Source organism: Balaenoptera physalus (genome assembly GCF_965194825.1).
Source record: "Balaenoptera physalus genome assembly, chromosome: 5".
Classification (NCBI taxonomy): Eukaryota; Metazoa; Chordata; class Mammalia; order Artiodactyla; family Balaenopteridae; genus Balaenoptera; species Balaenoptera physalus.
The window spans coordinates 60,089,175-60,113,881 of record NC_138884.1 but is presented as its reverse complement, the minus strand read 5'-3'; the positions used below and the strand labels follow the sequence as shown (position 1 = coordinate 60,113,881).

The 24,707-nt window shown below is 36.8% G+C and overlaps 1 protein-coding gene across 6 annotated transcripts in view; it reads right to left on the bottom strand.

The window, feature by feature from the left end:
- Positions 1–1,480: 1,480 nt before the first annotated feature.
- LOC309661842 (uncharacterized protein) overlaps positions 1,481–24,707 on the bottom strand; it is a 90,545-nt gene continuing 67,318 nt past the window's right edge. For 3 of the 6 annotated variants that reach the window (XR_014264288.1, XR_014264289.1, XR_014264290.1), the window contains 2 exons: positions 16,339–16,455; positions 1,481–6,269 (listed from right to left, as the gene is read on the bottom strand). Coding sequence is in view for 1 of the 6 variants with exons in the window: in XM_082463981.1 (XP_082320107.1) it covers positions 6,212–6,269 (58 nt within the window). In the remaining 5 variants the exon portion in view is untranslated. The other 3 variants (XM_082463978.1, XM_082463981.1, XR_014264291.1) reach the window with 2 other exon arrangements.

Below are 24,707 nucleotides of genomic sequence, written 5' to 3'. Positions count from 1 at the left end.
ACCAAAAGACATAGACTGGCTGAATGGATACAAAAACAAGACCCATATATATGCTGTCTACAAGAGACCCATTTCAGGCCTAGGGACACATACAGACCGAAAGTGAGGGGATGGAAAAAGATATTCCATGCAAATGGAAATCAAAAGAAAGCTGGAGTAGCAATTCTCATTTCAGACAAAATAGACTTTAAAATAAAGACTATTACAAGAGACAAAGAAGGACACTACATAATGATCAAGGGATCAATCCAAGAAGAAGATAAAACAATTGTAAATATTTATGCACCCAACATAGGAGCACCTCAATACATAAGGCAAATACTAACAACCATAAAAGGGGAAATCGACAGTAACACAATCATTGTAGGGGACATTAACACCCCACTTTCACCAATGGACAGATCATCAAAAATGCAGATAAATAAGGAAACACAAGCTTTAAATGATACATTAAACAAGATGGACTTAATTGATATTTGTAGGACATTCCATCCAAAAACAACAGAATACACATTCTTCTCAACTGCTCATGGAACATTCTCCAGGTTAGATCATATCTTGGGTCACAAATCAAGCCTTGGTAAATTTAAGAAAATTGAAATCGTATCAAGTATCTTTTCCCACCACAACGCTATGAGACTAGATATAAATTACTGGAAAAAATCTGTAAAAAATACAAACACATGGAGGCTAAACAATACACTACTTAATAACCCAGAGATCACTGAAGAAATCAAAAAGGAAATCAAAAAATACCTAGAAACAAATGACAATGAAAACACGCCAACCCAAAACCTATGGGATGCCACAAAGGCAGTTCTAAGAGGGAAGTTTCTAGCAATATAATCCTATCTTAAGAAACAAGAAACATCTCAAATAAACAACCTAACCTTACACCTAAAGCAATTAGAGAAAGAAGAACAAAAAACACCCAAAGTTAGCAGAAGGAAAGAAATCATAAAGATCAGATCAGAAATAAATGAAAAAGAAATGAAGGAAACGATAGCAAAGATCAATGAAACTAAAAGCTGGTTCTTTGAGAAGATAAACAAAGTTGATAAACCATTAGCCAGACTCATCAAGAAAAAAAGGGAGACGACTCAAATCAATAGAATTAGAAATGAAAAAGAAGTAACAACTGACACCGCAGAAATACAAAGGATCATGAGAGATTACTACAAGCAGCTCTATGCCAATGAAATGGACAACCTGGAAGAAATGGACAAATTCTTAGAAATGCACAACTTTCCGAGACTGAACCAGGAAGAAATAAAAAATATGAACAGACCAATCACAAGCACTGAAATTGAAACTGTGGTTAAAAATCTTCCAACAAACAAAAACCCAGGACCAGATGGCTTCACAGGCGAATTCTATCAAACATTTAGAGAAGAGCTAACACCTATCCTCAAACTCTTCCAACTCTTCCAAACTCTTCCAAACTCTTCTTTGGGAGGAACACTCCCAAACTCATTCTACGAGGCCACCATCACTCTGATACCAAAACCAGACAAAGATGTCACAAAAATAGAAAACTACAGACCAATATCACTGATGAACGTAGATGCAAAAATCCTCAACAAAATACTAGCAAACAGAATCCAACAGCACATTAAAAGGATCATACACCATGATCAAGTGGGGTTTATTCCAGGAATGCAAGGATTCTTCAATATACACAAATCAATCAATGTGATACACCATATTAACAAATTGAAGGAGAAAAACCATAGGATCATCTCAATAGATGTAGAGAAAGCTTTCAACAAAATTCAACAGCCATTTATGATAAAAACCCTCCAGAAAGTAGGCATAGAGGGAGCTTTCCTCAACATAATAAAGACCATATATGACAAACCCACAGCCAGCATCGTCCTCAATAGTGAAAAACTGAAACCATTTCCACTAAGATCAGGAACAAGACAAGGTTGCCCACTCTCACCACTATTATTCAACATAGTTTTGGAAGTTTTAGCCACAGCAATCAGAGAAGAAAAAGAAACAAAAGGAATCCAAATTGGAAAAGAAGAAGTAAAGCTGTCACTGCAGATGACATGATACTATACATAGAGAATCCTAAAGATGCTACCAGAAAACTACTAGAGCTAATCAATGAATTTGGTAAAGTAGCAGGATACAAAATTAATGCACAGAAATCTCTAGCATTCCTATACACTAATGATGAAAAATCTGAAAGTGAAATTAATAAAACAGTCCCATTTACCATTGCAACAAAAAGAATAAAATATCTAGGAATAAACCTACCTAAGGTGACAAAAGACCTGTATGCAGAAATTATAAGACACTGATGCAAGAAATTAAAGATGATACAAATAGATGGAGAGATATACCATGTTCTTGGATTGGAAGAATCAACATTGTGAAAATGACTCTACTACCCAAAACAATCTACAGATTCAATGCAATCCCTATCAAACTACCACTGGCATTTTTCACAGAACTAGAACAAAAAATTTCACAATTTGTATGGAAACACAAAGACCCCTAATAGCCAAAGCAATCTTGAGAAAGAAAACCGGAGCTGGAGGAATCAGGTTCCCAGACTTCAGACTATACTACAAAGGTACAGTAATCAAGACAGTATGGTACTGGCACAAAAACAGAAATATAGATCAATGGAACAGGATAGAAAGCCCAGAGATAAACCCACGCACATATGGTCACCTTATCTTTGATAAAGGAGGCAAGAATATACAGTGGAGAAAAGACAGCCTCTTCAATAAGTTGTTCTGGGAAAACTGGACAGATACATGTAAAAGTATGAAATTAGAACACTCTCTAACACCATACACAAAAATAAACTCAAAATGGATTAAAGACCTAAATGGAAGGCCAGACACTATCAAACTCTTAGAGGAAAACATAGGCAGAACACTCTATGACATAAATCACAGCAAGATCCTTTTTGACCCACCTCCTAGAGAAATGGAAATAAGCAAATGGGACCTAATGAAACGTAAAAGCTTTTGCACAGCAAAGGAAACCATAAACAAGACGAAAAGACAACCCTCAGAATGGGAGAAAATATTTGCAAATGAAGCAAGGGACAAAGGATTAATCTCCAAAATTTACCAGCAGCTCATGCAGCTCAATATCAGAAAAACAAGCAACCTAATCCAAAAATGGGTGGAAGACATAAATAGACATTTCTCCAAAGAAGATACACAGATTGACAACAAACACATGAAAGAATGCTCAACATCATTAATCATTAGAGAAATGCAAATCAAAAGTACAATGAGATATCATTTCACACCTGTCAGAATGGCCATCATCAAAAAATCTACAAACAATAAATGCTGGAGAGGGTGTGGAGAAAAGGGAACACTCTTGCACTGTTGGTGGGAATGTAAATTCATACAGCCACTATGGAGTACAGTATGGAGGTTCCTTAAAAAATTAAAAATAGCACTATCATACAACCTAGCAATCCCACTACTGGGCATATATCCTGAGAAAACCATAATTCAAAAAGTGTTGTGTACCACAATGTTCATTGCAGCTCTATTTACTATAGCCAGGACAAGGAAGCAACGTATGTGTCCATCAACAGATGAATTGATAAGGAAGGTGTGGCACATATATACAATGGAATATTACTCAGCCATAAAAAGAAACGAAATTGAGTTATTTGTAGTGAGGTGGATCGACCTAGAGTCTGTCATACAGAGTGAAGTAAGTCAGAAAGAGAACAACAAATACCATATTCTAACACATATATATGGAATCTAAGGAAAAAAAATGGTCATGAAGAACCTAGAGGCAAGATGGGAATAAAGACACAGACCTACTAGAGAATGGACTTGAGGATATGGGGAGGGGGAAGGGTAAGCTGTGACAAAGTGAGAGAGTGGCATGGACATATATACACTACCAAATGTAAAATAGATAGCTAGTGGGAAGCAGCTGCATAGCACGGGGAGATCAGCTTGGTGCTTTGTGACCACCTAGAGGGGTGGGATAGGGAGGGTGGGAGGGAGGGAGATGCAAGAGGGAAGAGATATGGGGACATATGTATATGTATAGCTGATTCACTTTGTTATAAAGCAGAAACTAACACACCGTTGTAAAGCAATTATACTCCAATAAAGGTGTTAAAAAAAAAATCCTTCCCCCCAAAAAAAACCAAAACAAACAAAGGGTATGGGCATTTTACATTTTGATAAGCATCGCCAAAACAGTTTCAAAGAATTTGCAGTAGTGAACTCCCTCTTAAACTTTGAAAATATCTATTTCTCAACATCCTGGTAATCATGCTCGTATCAAACATTTTGACCTTTGCCAGACTGATAGGTGAAAAATGCCATTTCATTGTTTGAGTCTGTATTTCTCTAATTCTGAGTGATATAGGGCTTCTTTGCATTTCTTTTCTTTTTTCCCCAGCCATTTATATTTTACTTGCTGGGGAATTTTTCTATTGTTCATGAGCCTTATCATTTTTAAAAATGGTATTTATACTTTGAGGAAAGAAACATTTTTCTTCAGAATAAACTGTAAAATATTTATTTTTTACTTTCCACTTGTATTTTTATTTTATTTCAGTTTTTAAAAAGTATTATTTTTAGCATAGTTAATTCATTAAATGTTTCCTTAGTAGTGTCTGTGTGTCTTTGTGTATGTATATATATTCAGTAAAAACTATATATGTAGTATTTTTGTCTTAAATATATATGTATAGAAATATCTATCTTTACATATTTATATATATTTATATACATATATATTTAAGACAAAAATATGATATACATACTTGTATACAAAATATACTATACATACTTATATACAAAAATGCTATATACGTAACTTTTTCACTGAAAAAGATATTTATTTAACCACATTATAATATATTTTGGATAATTGATGAGAAAGTAATTACCCAAGTCCCACTATATTAATATAATTACTGCCATCATTTTAGTGTGTCTCATTTCAGTCTGTTTTCCCATGTATATATATTTTAGTTATAAATATAATGGCATAAGTCATCTTTAAGGGACACTATAAAGGGGTCTCCTGTTAGATCAAGGAAATAACAGCAGAAAGAAGTTGGAGGTATAGTGCTTTGGGAGCAGAAGTTGGAGGGAGGGGTTTATAAGAAGTTTGGTGGGGCCTGCATCCCATCCCACACTACCCCACCCCTAATCAGGAAATGGAAAGTTGCAGAGTATTTTGTGTAAGTGTATTTGGAGAACTAACCAACATACCCATAAAAAGCTAACATGTGTAGCCTGCTATAAAATAATGCATAACCAGCCACTGTCAGCCAAGAAACAACTGCAAACAGTACCAGTTAAGCAAAAAATAATAAAGTTTTGCCCTTTTCCACTATATCCCTCTACCCCTGTTCTGACCCTAGAAAATGCAGAAGCAGCACAATGAGTAGAGGAGGAAGAGAGGAAATTGAAAGTAGAGAAAGAGAGAAAGAACAGACCTTAGTGATTTCATCCAGTCTCATGACTTTAAGTGTCATCTATGTGCCAATGACTCTCAAACTTATAGCTCCACCCTTGAACCCTCTGTTGAACTCCAGACTTGTATATCTACTCTCCTACTGAACATCTCCACTTTATACACGTCTCAAAGTTAACACATCCAGAATTGAACATTCGATCATCCCCAACGAACTTGTCTACCTGCAAACTCTCTCCGTTATAGTTGATGGCAACTTTACCCTTCCAATTGTTCAGACCAAAAATCTTGGAGTTTTTCTTGACTTCTCTTGACCCACACATTGCATATTATTTTTTTGTCAGAAAATCCTGTGGAGTCTACCTTTAAAATATATATGGAATCTGACCACTTCTCGCCACCTCAATTACTACCTCTCTGATTGGATCTAGCATCTTCTCTCCCCTGGAGATGCCCCGATCTCCAAACAGACCTCCTGTTTCTATACTTGTCTCCCTCACTCCCACAGTCTATTTCAAAATAGCAGCCATAACTGTGTCTTAAAAACATAAATCAGATTGTCATTCTTTGACTCAAAACTTTTCAATCATTTTTCGTCTCACTTAGAGAAAAGCCAAAGTTCTAACAATGGTCAACAAGCCTTATGTTATCTGCCCCTCCCCATTACCTCCACCTCATTCTGTTTTAGTCTACCGTAACAAAATACCATAGACTGGGTGGCTCAAACAACAGAAGTTCATTTCCTCTCAGTTCTAGAGGCTGGATCAGAGTGCCAGTGTGGTCAGTTTCTGGTGAGAGTGCTCTTCCTGGCTTGCTGATGGCCACCTTCTTGCTGCATCCTCATGTGGCAGAGAGAGCGAGAGAGAGAGAGAAATGAGTCCTCTGGTGTCTCTTCTTATAGAGATACTAACCCTATTGGATGAGAGTCCTACCCTTATGACCTTAATTAACCCTAATTACTTCTGTAAAGGTACTATCTCCAAACACAGTCACATCAGAGATTAGGGATTCAACATGAATTTTTTTGGGGGGGTAGGGCGGCAATACATTCAGTCCATAATACCCTCACTAACAATAAGAACTTATCTCCTACTAAGTCCCCCTTGCTCACTCTCTCCAGCCACATGGACCTGGTTGATGATCCTTGAACAATTTCTACACATGCCTTCTTTAGGGACTCTGTACTGGTTGTTTCCTCTGCCTGGAGTATACTACCTTCAGACATCCCCATGGATAACTCCATCATTCCTTCAAGTCTTTGTTCAAATGTTAACTTCTCCATTAAGTCGACCCATCAGCCTATTTACAATTGCTACCTACCCTGTCTAGCACCTTTGGTCCCCTTATCTTGTTCTCTCTTTTGTTGTTCCACACAACCTTCTAAGATACTTTACAAGGAGCTGGACATATAGTGGAGACTCAGACAGAGGAGGAGGGGTAATGAGCCTGGTGAGAGTGGCTGCAAGTGACCCGGAGAGCCAGGGCCGGGTGGGTGGGGAAGAGTCGTTTAGAGAGGAGGCCACACAGGAGCTGAGACTCGAAAGGTAAGTGGGAGTTTGAGGAAGTAGGCCTTTACTAGTGAGTGGCCTTTGGAAATCAAATAAACCTAGCCCCCCACCCCCACTGAAGGCAGCAGTAGAATTACAGACATTATGATAAGGCAACGGGAAAGAAATTTGCAAGAAGTTGGAGAATGAGGGGGAAGGTTGACCTTATTCTATTGGGCAGATAGGGGTCTGGCTCGGGTCTATATTTCATGAAGCTGTGATCCCAAATTATTTGCTTAAATAATAGGATGTCACCCCATCTGACTTTGCTATTTCCAACTTATCTCCTTTATATGAGTTAAAATTTATAGATGTTTCTAATGGGAACTGAGTATAGCAACCTGGAGTTACATTAAGACATGCAACCTCAATGAGGGAGATAGTGCCCTTAAAGAGGCAAAAACATTGATGCTTGGAGAGTAGAATCGTCTTAGATAATACATCGGTTCATGACTTTCCAAAGGGCCACAGTACATGAACAGACGTATCTGTGGTTTTAAAATGTCATAGAGGAGTGGGGGTTGATTAGGAAAATCATGTTTAAAAAGTCTCTTTGCAGGAGAAAGGTTAATAATAGTAACAATAATAATAGCAAAAACAACATTGAGAAACACTGCTTTAAAATATGGAGAATCAGTGCTCAGTCAATACCCAATACCCATTTTATATATAGTAGTTGGTATCTGCTAATCCCAAACTCCTAATTTATCCCTTCCCTACCCCCTTTTCCCTTTGGTAACCATAAGTTTGCTTTCTATGTCTCTGAGTCTGTTTTTGTTTTCTAAATAAGTTCATTTTTATCTTTTTTTAGATTCCACATATAAGTGATATTATATGATATTTGTCTTTCTCTGACTGACTTACTTCACTTAGTATGATAATCTCTACAACAAGGTCCTACTGTATAGCACAGGGAACTATATTCAAGATCTTATAATAAACTGTAATGGAAAAGAATATTATATATATATATATGCACATATACATGTATAACTGAATCACTTTGCTGTACACCAGAAACTAATGCAACATTGTAAATTAACTATACTTCAATTGAAAAAAAAATTAAAAATACCCAATACCCAACTCTTTAACAGCTAATTTACATTTTACAAAATCCCCATGTTAGACATCCTGGTGAACATTCCCAAGGGGTTCATGGGGGTCTAGGTAGGTTCATAAAGAAATTACACAAGTCCCTTGCCTCTTTAAAACTCCAGTGAGTGAGAATTTTTTATCTTTATGTAATACATTAAAGGTAAGAAAAGAAAGTACCATAAATAGCTCTTTCACAGTTATGCTGACACAACTTCTAGACAACGAAGAATGAAATGGATATAGCAGAGGAAGATCTTTTTACTTATAATTCCGGCAAACAATGCAGCAACTCGTATTAACCTAATATACTGGCAGCCCTTGCTTTGCATGATTCCAGTTCCAATGTGCACAAATTTCAGCTAGTACAGTTTAGTTAAATAACTCCAATCCCCCAATACATGTCAAATTTCAGTTATATTAACCATGAGTAATTGCATAAAGTGCAAACTTTGCTGCTAGTTCCTCAGCTCACAAATCACTATGTAAATAACAGATGAGCATCATATCAGTGACCAATCATGGTACTTCTTACAAAGTTTGTCAGTGATTGGTCACAGCACATCTGCTGTTAGTTCACATACAGCCAGGAGTGTAGTCATGGTGCTTCTCTGTCCTCTCAGTGGTAAACCCACAGGATATTTTACAAAAGGATCATTGAAAGAGGGAACGTGGCCAGCAAAGAAGAAAGTGCAGCAAATAAATGAAAAGTGGTAAGTCTGGATGTGAAATTCAAGTCAAACATAAATGTAGTTACAGAAAAAATAACTGATGTCATGACTGTGCTGACGCTACTGCCTTTGAAGACACTCTAGCTACGTCGCCAGAGGAATTTGGCCAAGGTGAACTTATCCACCTTGATAGGAGAGTGGTTGTGATGAAAAGGATAAGAATATGCCAGAGGAATTGACTCCGGCAAAAAAAAAAAAAAAATACGAACAAAAACAAACAAAAAAACCTGCACATTTACATAACTTCAGACATATGTAACTTTCATGACAATGAAAGTACAAAGGATAAAATGTAAAATGCTGATCCAAAGTTAGAAAGAAATCTAACAGCCAACACATAGAAAAGATGCTCAGGCCATAGCCTAAGTTATACAGTGAGAAGAAGGTAAACATTATTTAACTAGCCAAGTTTTTTTTTTTACAAATAAATAAAACCCTTTCATACTCAATGTTTATAATCTTGAAAATTAATGTACTATATAAATTTTATTTTTCTATTTTTTCATTTCCCTATACATTTATAACTGACAGTAAGGTGAATTTTAATGTGTTGACAAAAATTTTTAAAGTGATGGAAAAATCATAATTTTCCCCATAATTATTAAGAACGCTTTGTATAATTGCATCTTGCACGGTCATTTTTGTAGCCTCACACATTTGTGTAAATTGAGGACAGAACAGTCTATATCAGATAGAGTAAATACAGTAACATTTAATGAGTGCTTCCATATGCCAGATACAGAGAATGAAAGCAACCCATTATTGGTTAAAATAAATATAGAAGGAAACTCTAAATTTTTTTTTAGATGTTTTTAATTTAGATGTTTTTAATTAGAGTTTTTAAACTCTAAATTTAAAGTAACAACAATATTAAGCAACCTAAATGGATCATCAACAGATGAATGGATAAAGATGTGAGATTTTATATATATATATATATATATATATATATATATATATATATATATATATATAAAATATATGATACACACACAATGTAATACTACTCAGCCATAAAAAAAGAATGAAATAATGCCATCTGCAGCAACATGAATGGACTTAGAGATTATCACACTAAGTGAAGTAAGTCAGAGAAACACAAATACCATATGATGTCACTTATATGTGAAATCTAAAATATGATAAAAATGGACTTATTTACAGAGCAGAAACAGACTCAGTTACCAAAGGTGAAAGGGGGTGGGGGAGGGATAAATTAGGAGTTTGGGATTAGCAGATATAAACTACTGTGTATAAAATAGATAAACAACAAAGTCCTACTGTATAGCAAAAGGAACTATATTCAGTATCTTGTAATAAGCTATAATGGAAAAGAATATGAAGAAGAATATATATATGTATAACTGAATCACTTTGCTGTACACCAGAAACTAACACAACATTCTAAATCAACTATACTTCAATGAAAAAATGATAACGTAACGGTAATATTAATGGCAATAGATAATACTTATTGAACACTTACTATATGCCAGGTACCTTATAACATTTTTTAGTATCAAGTTATTTAATCTCCACAACAATCTTATAAAGTAGGTAGTTATTATCCCCACAGTTACAACGGGGTGAAGAGATTTAATAATCTAGTTATGTGGAATGAACAAAGAACTATTTTATTTAAGTTTAACCAGTATATTTTCATTCATTCATTCATTCAATAAATCAACAGATATGTGTTGAGTGCTTCCATTTACCTGACCTATTTCTAGAAACTGAGGATCTAGCAAAGCTCTGACTTCATGGAGCTTATGTCATAGTCGGAGAGACAAGACCATAGCAAACAAACAAACAAATATATCACATAATATCAGGTTATATTAGGATTATTCTGATATTTACATCAGAAAAATGAAATGGGGCAAGGAAGAAAAATAAACAGTCAAGGAAATTGCTAGGATGTTCCAGAAAGGCTTTTCTGAGGAGGGGACATTTGAACAGAAAAGTGAATAAAATGAGGGAGCAAGTCATGTGAATTTCTGGTGGAAGAACATTCCTGGCAGATGGAAGAGCAAGAACAAAATTCCTGAAATGAAACTTGAGTAGCAAGTTCTAGAAAGAATAATGAAAAAAGGGTTAAAATAGTGGAATAAATGAGAGGAAGGGTCTCGGAAATGAAGCTGAAGAGGTAGCCAGGGACTAAAATAAAGGACTTTGTAGCCATGGAAACTATTTTCCATTTTCCATGTAGTGGAGGTGAGAAGCCACTGAAGGCCTGAGGGCAAGAGAGTGAAATGTTTTGTTTCCTTGTAAAATATCACCCTGGCTAAAGTGTAGGGAATAGGCAGTGAGGATGGGGAGCAAGAATGCAGGCAAAGGGACAAGCTTGGTAGCTCATGTGAGAGAGTGATGGTGGCTTGGACCAAGGAGGTAAGAGTAGGGGAAGTGAGAATACTGAAGGAGTGGTTCATTCTGAAGATAGAGTTTACAGGATTTGCTGATGGATTTGATGCAGGGTGTAAAGCAAGAAAAGTGAAGAATCCAAACACGCAGCACAGTTTTGTCCTAGTAATTAAGTGAATGATGGTGCCATTTATGAAAGAAAGATGAGGAATAAGTAAGTTTGTGTTGGAGAATAACTCAAGTTCTTTTTTGGACATGCAAGTTTTGCATACAAGTGGTAATAAAAGCCATGGAAGGAGATCAGTTAACATAAGTCATGATTGTAGATGAAATTGAGAAGAGGTCACACAAGAGGGACTTGAGTACATGCCAGCATTTAGGGGTCAGCACATAGAAGATTGGGAATTCCCCTGACAGTCCAGTGGTTAAGACTCAGCGCTTTCACTGCTGTGGGCCTGGGTTCAATCCCTGAATGGGGAACTAAGATCCCATGCGTGGCATGGCCAAAAAAAAAAAAAAAAGAATATTGAAGATCATCCAGCAATGGAGACTGAGAGAAAAAAACTTTATATTTTATACTTGTATTTCAAATAACTAATGAACCTGGTTCCAACATGAATGCACCAAATATGTGACACCTGATAATATTCCAAATAACTGAAGGAAAATATCTGCCATACTTTACTCTGAGTAAAGTTGCTTTATTGATTACAAATTCTCAAAGGGCACTGATCCATGATTAGTGTATTTTGAAGATAGAAATTCTTTGTAATGGCTCAATACTCAGTACTATTAGAATAAGAGAAACTATTTCATGGCAGGAAAGATGTGTGATACAGGTAAAACCTTAAACTGGGTATTTTTTTACTTAAATATTCACCCAGTATCTTAATTTGAGAAAATTACAAGTGCAGGCAGATTCTTCATCATTAAAGGTGCCAGCCTGAAAAAAAAAAAAAAAGTGGTAATAGCTACAAGTAAAGTAGTGTCACCAACAGATACACACACACACACACACACACACACACACACACACACACTCACACCTTTACACATTCTCAGTTTCTGCACTGATGTGGTCTTATTCTTACCAGCAGCAAATAAAGTATACTGAACTTGAGGGTGTATGCCCGTATGCTGCTCATTGCCTTTCTCCAAACTGATCTGTGCTCCAAATTGCTACCAGCCCAGGACCACCTTAAATCTTAAAGTTTGAGGTTATTACCTGGGCTTCATCATCCAATATGAAATATGGTTGAAGGCTAGTTTACACCTGGTTCTTCTTTATCTTGTCTGTGCTGTCTCCTAGGTTATGAACTTATTGAAGGCAGTCTTTCATTAGACTGGACATTATATGTAGGTGATCAAAATTAAGTTCAGATTTGGGGGAATTAACAAATCTCCTTAGGGACAAAGTGGTCTTTCATGCTCCATTTATTTATCTGAGTTCCTGATGTTCTTCAAATTTTGATCTAATAATTCTCTCTTTTTTGACTATTCAACTTTTAAAAGATTTTTTTAAAATGTTTTATCTACCATTTTTATTTGTTTTCTGTGGGATTGTGATCCAAATAACCTAGCCTGCTATTATTGGAAACCAGAAGTCTCACTCCCGTAGCTACTAGAGAAAATTTTACCCAAGTTTTCAAAACTCTGCCATTGCTTCCACAGTGTTCTTCTTGATTGCCTCATACACATGTGATTTCTTCCTCCTTCAAAATCCCATATCATATCTCTGACCCTCTGTTACTCTTCTATCTATTAGTCATGAGTGCATTCAGCAGTTCTCTCTTTATATCATGCAGATTCTTAATGGCAGGTGGCATGTCTTATCCCCTGAAGCAACTAGTTCATGCTTTGCACAAAGCAAACACTTTATTTAACTGAAAAAGATTTCAAAGTATTGCTTGAGAAACCAACCATAATACAATCACTTCAGTTATTTCCCACATTTCTCAATTGCAACAAGGAATAGTCTTGAGCAATAAAAAAAGTTCCCAATTCTTTTCCCTCATATTCCACTGAAGTAGAGCTTACATAAAGTAATGTGACAGCCCAGTCTATTCTTCTTCTAACAAGACCCAGCTGCTAGAACATTCAATCACCATTAGTACAATTTTTGATAACAAACATGTTTCATCAGCCTACTTCACAGACCCACTAAGTAGCCTCAGTTCACAGGGAAAGAAGGAATGGGCTCCCAAGGAGCATAATTCTATACAGACGGGGTCAAGCAAGACTGAATGTCAAACCGCATGACAACACATAAAATGACGTGGGGAAAGACTGTGAACCATGTGTTGCCTTAATTGCTTGTGTATTTCTAAGAAAAATTATTGTTGCCAGAAAATCATCTAAAATTTGAAATCACACAACCCAGGGGATAAATTCTAGGCTTGCCCTTTTCTACCTACTTGTTGAATCTGAGATACCATGGATTATAAAATTTCATTATTGGATTATAAAATATCATAATTTCCTTTCCATTTAGAAAGGAAAAAAATCAGTCAACTAATCTATGTTTCCCATTTGTGGTAAGCATATTGTGATTTCAGGAATGGTAAAAAGTGGTATAATATGCTTCTTAGAATAATTGGAGTATAGTATAGATCTTAACATCTTTAAAGCTCCATGTTTTCATTCAGTAGACAAATGGTTATAAAAATACTTTCTTCAAATTAACTATACTCCAATAAAAAAAAAACCCTGCTGCTTTATCAACTAAGTTTATGTAATATTCTAAATAAAAAAGTACGTTCTTCATAAATGTTAGTTTCCTTGTTATCCTTTCTTTATCAGTCTCAATACTGACCCAGCGGAGTCACAATCTACAGGAACAGAATGAATCATAGTGTGAAGGTAAAGAATATGGCACCAAACCTACCCACAAAAAAACAGATCACAGGAGGTTGTGCTGGTTGAGCTATAAGTTGTACAACTCAGAAAAAGAAAAAGTTTATCTGTAAACTTGCTTATACCCTCTCATGATGTATCTACCTACGGAGAAGAAGGGGTATTAGAAAGTTAACTAGTCTGATCTCTCCGCTTCCAAGAGGAAAACTGACTTATTTAAAAGGGTGAGTTTGCAATAAATTAACAGGGTTTGTATGACATAACATCTCCCTCTCACCTTTCTCAGGAAAGCCACCTGCCCACCTACAGGAAGTGATCTGCTATGCCATGTATGAAAGTTACCCCACAGGGAAAGTCTGAGATTTTCTAACCCAGTTTGTGACTGGGTAGGTACATCTGCCTAATTCCTTGGATCAGTGTTACAAAGTTCACCTACCCACAGAAATAAACCACAATTTCTAACATCAGCTTTATTATTAGTAAGGGTGATATTTTGGTCTCTTTTCTACTGTACATTTTCTTAATTGGATCAAGACTCATAATTCAGGAAGTTTTAACAAGGTGCTATTTGTAAGTTCCCTAAAAGAACAACTATTCTACCTGCCCTTGGCTCTAATGAAAAGGCAGGCCTCTGTATTAGAATACAGAAATGATGATAAAGGCTGCCTGTTCAAGATGTCATTGGGAAATTCAGTTCATCCCATATCCGTCCCTTCCTCACCCTGTCTGACACAGTCAGACAACCAGCCCATATCAAATATTTCTTATCTGCTGAGGAGGGGGACCACTCCTTTATTTTCCCTCTTCTCTGGCTTGTCTTAGCTTCCTCCCATCAACAGTGCTATCCAAAGCTTTATCTCTGGCCTGTGATGAACTTGGCTGTCCTCTCATTGCCACTAGCCAGCAGAGAAGCAACCCAGGCACTGATCCAAACCAAATAAAGGGCAGGCAGCTGCAGTCTATGAGATGACAGAGTATTACCTAAAGGCCCAGCAAAGGCCACATGTTGAATTACTGTGAGCCATCAAATTAGGAGGATAAGGAACTTTACCAATAAAATCACAACCCACTTTGCTTGGCCACATTCTCAGAGACCAACAAACTGGGAACAAAGGTAGCTATGCAGGAATATCAAGAAGTTGAGATATGAGGACAGCCAGGACATTGGACAGGAGGAATCTTGCCCAGCTCCATGCTCATCTTATTTCCTTGTATACATTCTGTATCAAAACAAATAAATTATATTTTTTGCCATAAAAATTCAGCCACAATGCTTACTTTTGTGTTTTTGCACCGGGGGAAACTATCCCCATGCATTCCACATACTTGCATATTACTTATACAATTTGTAATTATTTTATTAGGTTGTGTCTTGTCTTACATCCCCTGGTCCACCCACTACCCAGCCATTTATGCAGCAAACAGCTCTATGCGAGTATAACCTGACAGCACTTGGCCTTGGCTATACATCATGTCTCTCGATTTATATCCTGGAACTTCTCTGGCACAGGGGCACCCTGAAGTGAAAGGCAGTTGACCCCTTTGGTGCCACCAGTGGATACTGGGGAATACTGGTGGGTAAATTCTCCCCCTTCTGTCCCTAAGGCAGACAATTCTGAGGCACATCTACACTGGGTACTATCACTGTCTCTGCACCTGCAACATGTTGTAGAGGTTCCATCCCTAAAGATCAGAAGTATGATAAAACACGAACTTCCTCAAAAGGATAGAATAACATTTTGAGCTAGTGAATTTAGAATAATGCAGACAGAGATGGTCAAACCAGTTTGTACCACACTTTGATCTTACATCCTTTCAAGAGAAAGGCACTGGCCCTAAAGGAAGGATGTTGATATAGCTCTCTAACTGAAAGAGAGGTTATGATCATCAACTAGAAAGAGAGCAAGAATGAAGAAGCAAAAGTGAGACTCAGTGCTCAATGAATACATAATTTAGCCTAAGGTCAACTCTGCTTACAATGATTTAAAAAATACTACTTTAGACTTCTTTGGAAGACTTTCAGTACTTCTAGATAGATCTAATCCATTACAACATGCTACATAGACATTACAAATTGCAATGATACAATTATTAAATATAGGTAACTTATTTTACAAAGCCTCTTCTTTTCAAATCAAGATGATCCAATTACCACATGATGCCAAGCCCAGTGTGTTTCCAACACAATTACAGATTATGTATTTGTGAGATTTTTATCAGTGAGACATTTCCAAAGCAAAGCTGGAGAAGCAACTCACTGAGGCCAGATCAATAATGAAATAATTGTACCCATTCCTGTTTTTTTCTAAGGCCAGGCTTACTGTGGAGAAGGAGTCAGTCTGTTATGAGTCTGCAGAGGTGACTTCTTTCTCTTTGGGTTATATATGACAAAGGTCCTCCTCATATCACTGCCTTCAGCTGTAGACCTGGTTCAAATACTGAAAGAAATTGGAATGAATGAAGATCAATCCAGCAGCCCAGCCAAACAGGATCACTCAGGAGTCTTGCTTTGGCGGCCTCAAGGGTCACACTGGCTCAAGATATACACTTGGTTCACCTAGAAAAAAATATTTTTATGCGTTTGAAGGATGAACTGATATGATCTAGAAAGAAGAAGAGGAAATAGGACTTTGTCATTCACAGAGTAAAGAGACCATTTGTGAGTTACTTCTCTTGCCAATGACTAGCAAAGAATATTCAGAAGAGAAGAGGCAACAATTTCCTTTGATGAAGTGTTTACCAAGTTGGGTCTACCTTTAACCACTGCAGTGGGAATTCTTCCATTCCAATCTCATTCACTATATATCTCAAACATCATGCACCTACCTAAAAAGATACCCTAGCAAGGGGTAAATTGGATCACAGAGAGTAATAAAATCTATGGAATCTTCCTTGAGTTTTGGTCATTAAAATCATTCAAATTCAGATAATTACCAGAATGGACATTTACAAATTCCCAGAAAAGAGCCATATTTTTACTAAAGGCGTTTTTGAATATTCTATTATGGTTAACCTGTTACAATGTGCTTTATCAACAAATCAATTCTACTTTTAGAAATAGTACATTGACAGAGAAAGAATCGACTCTTAAGTTCAAGATGTGGTATAGCATTTTGGAACGTTTTCACACTTTTAGGATGAGGTGGAAAGGACCTGTGACTCCTTGGTCTAAAATCAAATGTTCTGAAATAATTTTAATGGTGTTTAGGTCAGAGTCAGGACTTGGATGCTTTTTTTTTTTTTTTTTTTTTTTCTTTGATGCTTTTTGAACTTACCATTTGTACTGCATAGCGGTCTTTTAAATTGAGTAGTTTACATATAACATTATATTAGTTTCAGGTGTTCAACATAATAGTCACATAATTGTATACATTTGCAAAATCATAACTATCTTTTAAGAGACCCTTTCTAACATGGTGACACGATGGTGAACACAAAAGATATTGGGAGAATTCGAAGTATAAATATCAAGTTGCTGCCTGAGGCTGTGCAGCTTGAGCCGTTGTGATTTTCATACATGTTTGGGAAAATCTATTGGAGCCAAAGCAGAGAAATCACTTCAAACCCCGGCTAATGCATTCACTGGAGTAGGCTGTTAGCCTACTCAGTTTAGCCAGAAATAGTCTCTGGGTGAGAGGGTCTTCATTTCCTTCCCCTCAAAGAAGGCTGGCTTTGACAAAGGATTCAGACTATTTTTATTTTCCTTTGCCAAACACAACATTTGGCAGAACACTGATCTTTGATTGGGCAAAATAAGAACTAGGTAGTGACAGAGTAGGGTCACTAGAGTGAGGTCTAGACCAGTGGTTTTCAAAGTGTGATCTGGGGGCCCTTAGGAGATCTTGAGACACTTCCAGGTCTCAAGGTGAGGTCAAAACATTTCACAACATTAAGATGTTGCCTGCCTTCTCCCGCCCTGCCCCGACTCTCTCTGAGTGTACAGGGGAGGTTTCGGTGACCGAGTGATGTGTGATGATGTCATTGCTCTGATGGCTAATGGAATATGAGTTGGTATTTTGAATTTTCTGTCTTAATTTCTAATACAGTAAATATCAATTGTTATAACTCATATTTTAAAGAAAACTCTTTGGGGTCCTCAATAATTTTTAACAGTTTAAAAGTATCTTGAGAAGAAAAAATTACATTTCTAGAACAATGCTTTCCAATAAAATTTATTGTCATGATGGAAATATTCTATAAGATATTCTATTCTATAAATCTGCACTGCACTAAATGTGACTGATGGCACCTAAAATGTGGCTAGTGGCTAGTGCGACTGAGGAACTGAGTTTTAAATTTTTGTAGTTTAAATTTAAATGTAAATAGCCACTGTGGGTGATGGCTACCATATTGGGCAATGCAGACCTAGACCCTCAGTGCCCTGACTCCTGATTTAATATTTTTCCCAGTCTTTTACACAAGTTTTCTTACAGTTGGAAAGACATTTTTCTTCTGCTAACTATTAAACTCTTGGCTTGGTTTATGTGGTAGGTAAGAGGATATTTAACAACAAACATACAAGAAGAGAATTATCATGTGTGGCTCTGAAATATAAATTCCAACTCAAATCTTTGACTCTACAAAAGAAAAAAAAAACACAAAAAAATCTTGTAGTTGCCCATTTAAGAGTTATACAGAGTTCAAAAGAATGTTTATTCATGCCTCATCTTGAATTAACTACACAGGCTTTAGATGATAGTTTTTTAATTATAAACAGTGTTTTGGGCTTTGTTTCTGTTGCAGTTACAAAGAGACAAGAATGTAAATGTTGCAATTACATAAGGTCAGCTGAGTGTTCAGACATATTACTGTTAAACTGGCCTGCTTTGGTGTAGTCATCATTCATTAGCATCTGGATCTCAATTAGCAGAAATCCTGGATTCCTCAATTAGTAGAACTGTCTGGATATTTTGCACCTGACTCTTGCTAATCCTACTCCCAAGAGGAGAGTCTCAAGTTGAAAATATAAGCTTTGAATTGTGTAACACTTGTATGAGTTACTAAATCTCTCTAAACCTATTTTTTTCCCAAGTAACATGGGATAATGATGCTATTAGTGGCTTCTCTATATGTTGTTGAGAGGATTAAATGAAATAATGTATGTAAAACACTTAGTACAACTCCTGAAAATTGAAAATACTCAATAAGAGGCAGTTAGTGCCCAAATTATTACTATTAGCTGTGTTTACATAGCAAATCTTTATTGGGAGCCAATCATGTGCTGGACAGTGCGTTAGTACTGGTGAATAAGCAGATGTGGTCCCTGCACTCATGGAGCTTACATCTAGTGAGGGAGAGAGACGAACAATTACATAAATAAATAAGAGTTCTAGCTGGTGCTGAGCTTTCTCCGAGAAGAGCTGAGTCATAAATAGGATGTATAAGGAAAACCATTTAGATTGAGAGGCCCAGAAAGAACTCTTGGAGGAAAGAACATTTAAGCTGAGATCTGAAGTACCAGTAGGTTTTACTACTGGTAGAAAGGTGTTTCAGGACAGGTCAGTTTGGAGTAATGGTTAATAAATAGGCTAAAATTCAATGACTAAACAAGACAGAAGCTCATTTCTCTTTCCCTTTCCCATCCAGGGTCAGTAGTCAGGCTCTGCTCTGTAAAGTCATCTGGGGATCCAGGCTGAAAGGGCAGGTCTGTTTTCTCCACTGTGACTTCTAGAGTTTCTCCCCACCATCATTTCCAGCCAGCAGGAAGGAAAGGGAGATGGACATCCAGGAAGAATTTTAAACAGACAACCCAAAATTTGCACTTATACAGGAAGGTCGTCTGGATGTTCCGACAGGCTGTCATTGAACTGGCCTGCCTTGGTGTAGCCATCATAATTCACTAGGACCTAGATCTCAATTATAGAAATCCTAGAACAGTCTGGATATTGTGTACCTGATTCTTGCAAACCAAACTCACAAGAGATATATGAGCATCAAAGAGTATCCTTAAAAGGATAAACTTTTACTTGACTGAGTTACTCAACCTTTCTAAGCCTATTTCTTCCTAGTGAAGTGGTATAATGCTAATATCAGTGCCTTCTCTATATGTTGTTGAGAGGGTTAAATGAGATAATCCCTTACACTCATATGCTACTGATGTCAGATGGCTTTGTAATATGGCTACACCTCTATGAAAGGGCAAGTAGGAAATGTAGTCTCTCGCTAGACAATCATATTCTGAGTAAAATGGAAAACTAATTGTGATTTCCCCTAGATGTCTACCACACAGGAAGAGGAAACCAAAAATAAAAAGCCATAATATTGGAAAGAGCTTGGCACAACTAAAGGAATGGAATGGAGACTAGAATGGCTTGGGGAAAGTAGTATGACATGAGGCTAAATGTCAGGATCCCCTCCTGCAATCAATTTATAATCCACTAGGAGAGACAGAAGTAAGCAAACATGATTAATGCTATTATAAATGCAAACAAACATGATGTATTGGTAGCAGAGAATAAGAGTCGTTTTTTTTTTTTTTACTCGGGAGATCGTGGAGAATGGGACATTTTAGTCATCTCTGTGACTAAGAATTTGGGTGCAAGGTGACAGGTGGGGGGACATAGGAAGGAAGATGAAGAGCATTTGTACAGAGCAAAAGCAAAGGCAAGGAGCCAGGAAATTTCAGGGTGAATTCTAAGAGTGGCAAGGGCTATAGCTTAAAACATCATGAGAAAGAGAGTTTGCCTATGCTACCCTTAAATAGTCCCCAAAGAGAAATTTTGCACTATTAGTAATACAGCTAGGAAGTATTATAACAAATAGATCATGCAGTCAAGATGTAATATCAATTTCTTGAGTTATGTTCAAAAAGTGTTTGAAAAACAATGCTCTCCATCTTCATCTAATATCATAGCACCAACTTTATTCATCTCTCCAACTAAGGAACAATTCCTTTGCATCAAAGTCTTGTTGAACAAATTAATATTTCTGATGTGCTAGTTTTATCAAAAACAGAAAATATTGCTGCACACTTACCTGAAACATGCATGCAATACAGAAAGAATTTTTATTTACTCTGAAAGTTAATTTATTTCACTAACACTTCGAACTTCTGTTTTTCCCACAAAGCTGAAAACATATTCAGTACTTTCATTCACTTACTCATACACTCATTCATCCAGGAATGTTCGTGAATGTCAACAATCTATACTAAATGTTAGGCACTGGGATGTTAATAAGACAGAGTCCTTGACCTCAAGAGTTGCAGGGTTTCATCTGAATGGAAGAGGAACAAACGCCACAGTATAATGCAGAGCAGCGTAAAAGACATGATATAATGTCAGTATAAATAAGGACAGAAGAAGGCGGTGGTTACTCTGTGAAGAGAAAACAAGGTAGGCTTTGTGGGAAGAGAAACACTTGAGATAGCTTGAACATTGATCTGGATTTTGAAAGCTAAAGAAGAGTCTTCCAATCTGCGAAAAAAATCATGAATTTCTGAGTATGATTGGCTAGTTTAGGGGTGGCAATTAGTCCAGAGTAGATAGAGCAGCTAGTCAAAAGAAGGAGAAATAAGATAGAATGTTATGAGACCCAAATTGTGGACAGCCTTGAATGCTGAGCAAAATATTTTTGAATTTGTTTCATAAATAATGGGAAATTATTGCAGGTCATTAAGAGGGGGATAGATATGACTGGATCAAAGTTTTAGGAAGAGAGCTCTGGGGACAACATGAATGGTAAAAGGCAGCTGAGCTCAGTGAGCATAGAAGTATGGTGTCCAAAGTGAATCCTGCCACTTGATAGCTGTGTGACATTGAGCAGATGATTTACCTGATCAGTGGCTTATTTTCCTCATCTGTAAAACAAGGATGATAATGATAGCTACTTCATAGGGTTGTTATGAGGACTGAATGAAGTAATTCATGTCAAGGGTTTAGAACAATGCCTGATATATAATAAGCATAACTACCTATTTCATAGAGTTGTGAGGGATTAAATTAGGTACAAAGTTAGTTACAAACACATGCAAAGTTCTCAGCAAAGAGCCTGGTTCCTAGCAATCACTCACAAAAGGATAGTTTGGGGATTTTTTTGGACATCTTTATTGGAGTATGATGCTTTACAATGGTGTGTTACTTTCTGCTGTATAACAAAGTGAATCAGCTATATGTATACATATATCCCCATATCCCCTCCCTTTTGCATCTCCCTCCCAAACTCCCTATCCTACCCCTCTAGGTGGTCACAAAGCACCCGGGTAATCTCCCTGTACTATGCAGCTGCTTCCCACTAGCTATCTTATACATTTAGTAGCATATATATGTCACTGCTACTCTCTCACTTTGTCCCAGCTTACCCTTCCCTCTCCCTGTGCCCTCAAGTCCATTCTCTACATCTGCATTGTTATTCCTGTCCTGCCCTTAGGATCCTCAGAACCTTTTTTTTTTTTTTTTTTAGATTCCATATATATGTGTTAGCATATGATATTTGTTTTTCTCTTTCTGACTTACTTCACTCCGTATGTCAGACACAAGGTCCATCCACCTCACTACAAATAACTCAGTTTCGTTTCTTTTTATGGGTGAGTAATATTCCATTGTATATATGTGCCACATCTTCTTTATCCATTCATCTGTCAGTGGACACTTAGGTTGCTTCCTTGTCCTGGCTATAGTAAATAGAGCTGCAGTGAACATCATGGTACATGATTCTTTTAGAATTATGGCTTCTCAGGGTATATGCCCAGAAGTGGGATTGCTGGGTCATCTGGTAGTTTTATTTTTAGTTTTTTAAGGAACCTCCATACTGTTCTCCATAGTGGCTGTATCAATTTACATTCCCACCAACAGTGCAAGAGGGTTCCCTTTTCTCCACACCCTCACCAGCATTTGTTCTTTATAAATTTTCTGATAATGCCCATTCTAACCAGTGTGAGGTGATACTTCATTGTAGTTTTGATTTGCATTTCTCTAATGATTAATGATGTTGAGCATCCTTTCATGTGTTTGTTGGCAATCTGTATATCTTCTTTGGAGAAATGTCTATTTAGGTCTTCCACCCATTTTTGGATTGGGTTGTTTGCTTTTTGATATTGAGCTGCATGAGCTGCTGGTATATTTTAGAGATTAATCGTTTGTCAGTTCTTTTGTTTGTTGTCTTTTCATCTTGTTTATGGTTTCCTTTGCTGTGCAAAAGCTTTTAAGTTTCATTAGGTCACATTTGCTTATTTTTGTTTTTATATCCATTTCTCTAGGTGGTGGGTCAAAAAGGATCTTGCTGTGATTTATGTTATAGAGTGTTCTGCCTATGTTTTCCTCTAAGAGTTAATAGTGTCTGGTTTTACATTTAGGTCTTTAATCCATTTTGAGTCTATTTTTGCATATGGTGTTAGGAAGTGTTCTAGTTTCATACTTTTACATGTCCAGTTTTCCCAGTACCACTTATTGAAGAGACTCTCTTTTCTCCATTGTATATTCTTGCCTCCTTTGTCAAAGATAAGGTGGCCATATGTACATGGGCTTATCTCTGGGCTTTCTATCCTGTTCCATTGATCTATATTTCTGTTTTTGTGCTAGTACCATACTGTCTTGATTACTGTAGCTTGGTAGTATAGTCTGAAGTCAGGGAGCCTGATTCCTGCAGCTCCATTTTTCTTTCTCAAGATTGCTTTGGTTATTCAGGGTCTTTTGTGTTTCCATACAAATTGTGAATTTTTTTGTTCTAGTTGTGTGAAAAATGCCAGTGGTAGTTTGATAGGGATTGCATTGAATCTGTAGATTGCTTTCAGTAGTATAGTCATTTTCACAATGTTGATTCTTTCAATGCAAGAATAAGGTATATCTCTCCATTTGTTTGTATCATCTTTAATTTCCTTCATCAGTGTCTTATAGTTTTCTGCATACAGGTCTTTTGTCTCCTTAGGTAGGTTTATTCCTAGGTATCTTATTCTTTTTGTTGCAGTGAAAAATGAGAGTGTTTCCTTAATTTCTCTTTCAGATTTTTCATCATTAGTGTATAGGAATGCAAGAGACTTCTGTGCATTACTTTTGTATCCTGCTACTCTACCGAATTCATTGATTAGCTCTCGTAGTTTTCTGGTAGCATCTTTAGGATTCTCTATGTATAGTATCATGTCATCTGCAAACAGTGACAGCTTTACTTCTTATTTTCTGATTTGGATTCCTTTTTATTCTCTGATTGCCATGGCTAAAATTTCCAAAACTATGTTGAATAATAGTGGTGAGAGTGGGCACTCTTCTCTTGTTCCTGATGTTAGAGGAAATGGTTTCAGTTTTTCACCATTGAAAATGATGTTGGTTGTGGGTTTGTCATATATGGCCTTTATTATGTTGAGGTAGGTTCCCCTCTATGCCCACTTTCTTGAGAGTTTTTATCATAAATGGGTGTTGAGTTTTGTCAAAAGCTTTTTCTGCATCTATTGAGATGATCATATGGATTTTCTCCTTCAATTTGTTAACATGGTGTATCACATTGATTGATTTGTGTATATTGAAAAATCCTTGCATTCCTGGGATAAGCCCCACTTGACCATATTGTATGATCCTTTTAATGTGCTGTTGGATTTTGTTTGCTAGTATTTTGTTGAGCATTTTTGCATCTATGTTCATCAGTGATACTGGCCTGTAGTTTTCTTTATTTGTGACATCTTTGTCTGGTTTTGGTATCAGGGTGATGGTGGCCTCGTAGAATGAGTTTGGGAGTGTTCCTCCCTCTGCTATATTTTGGA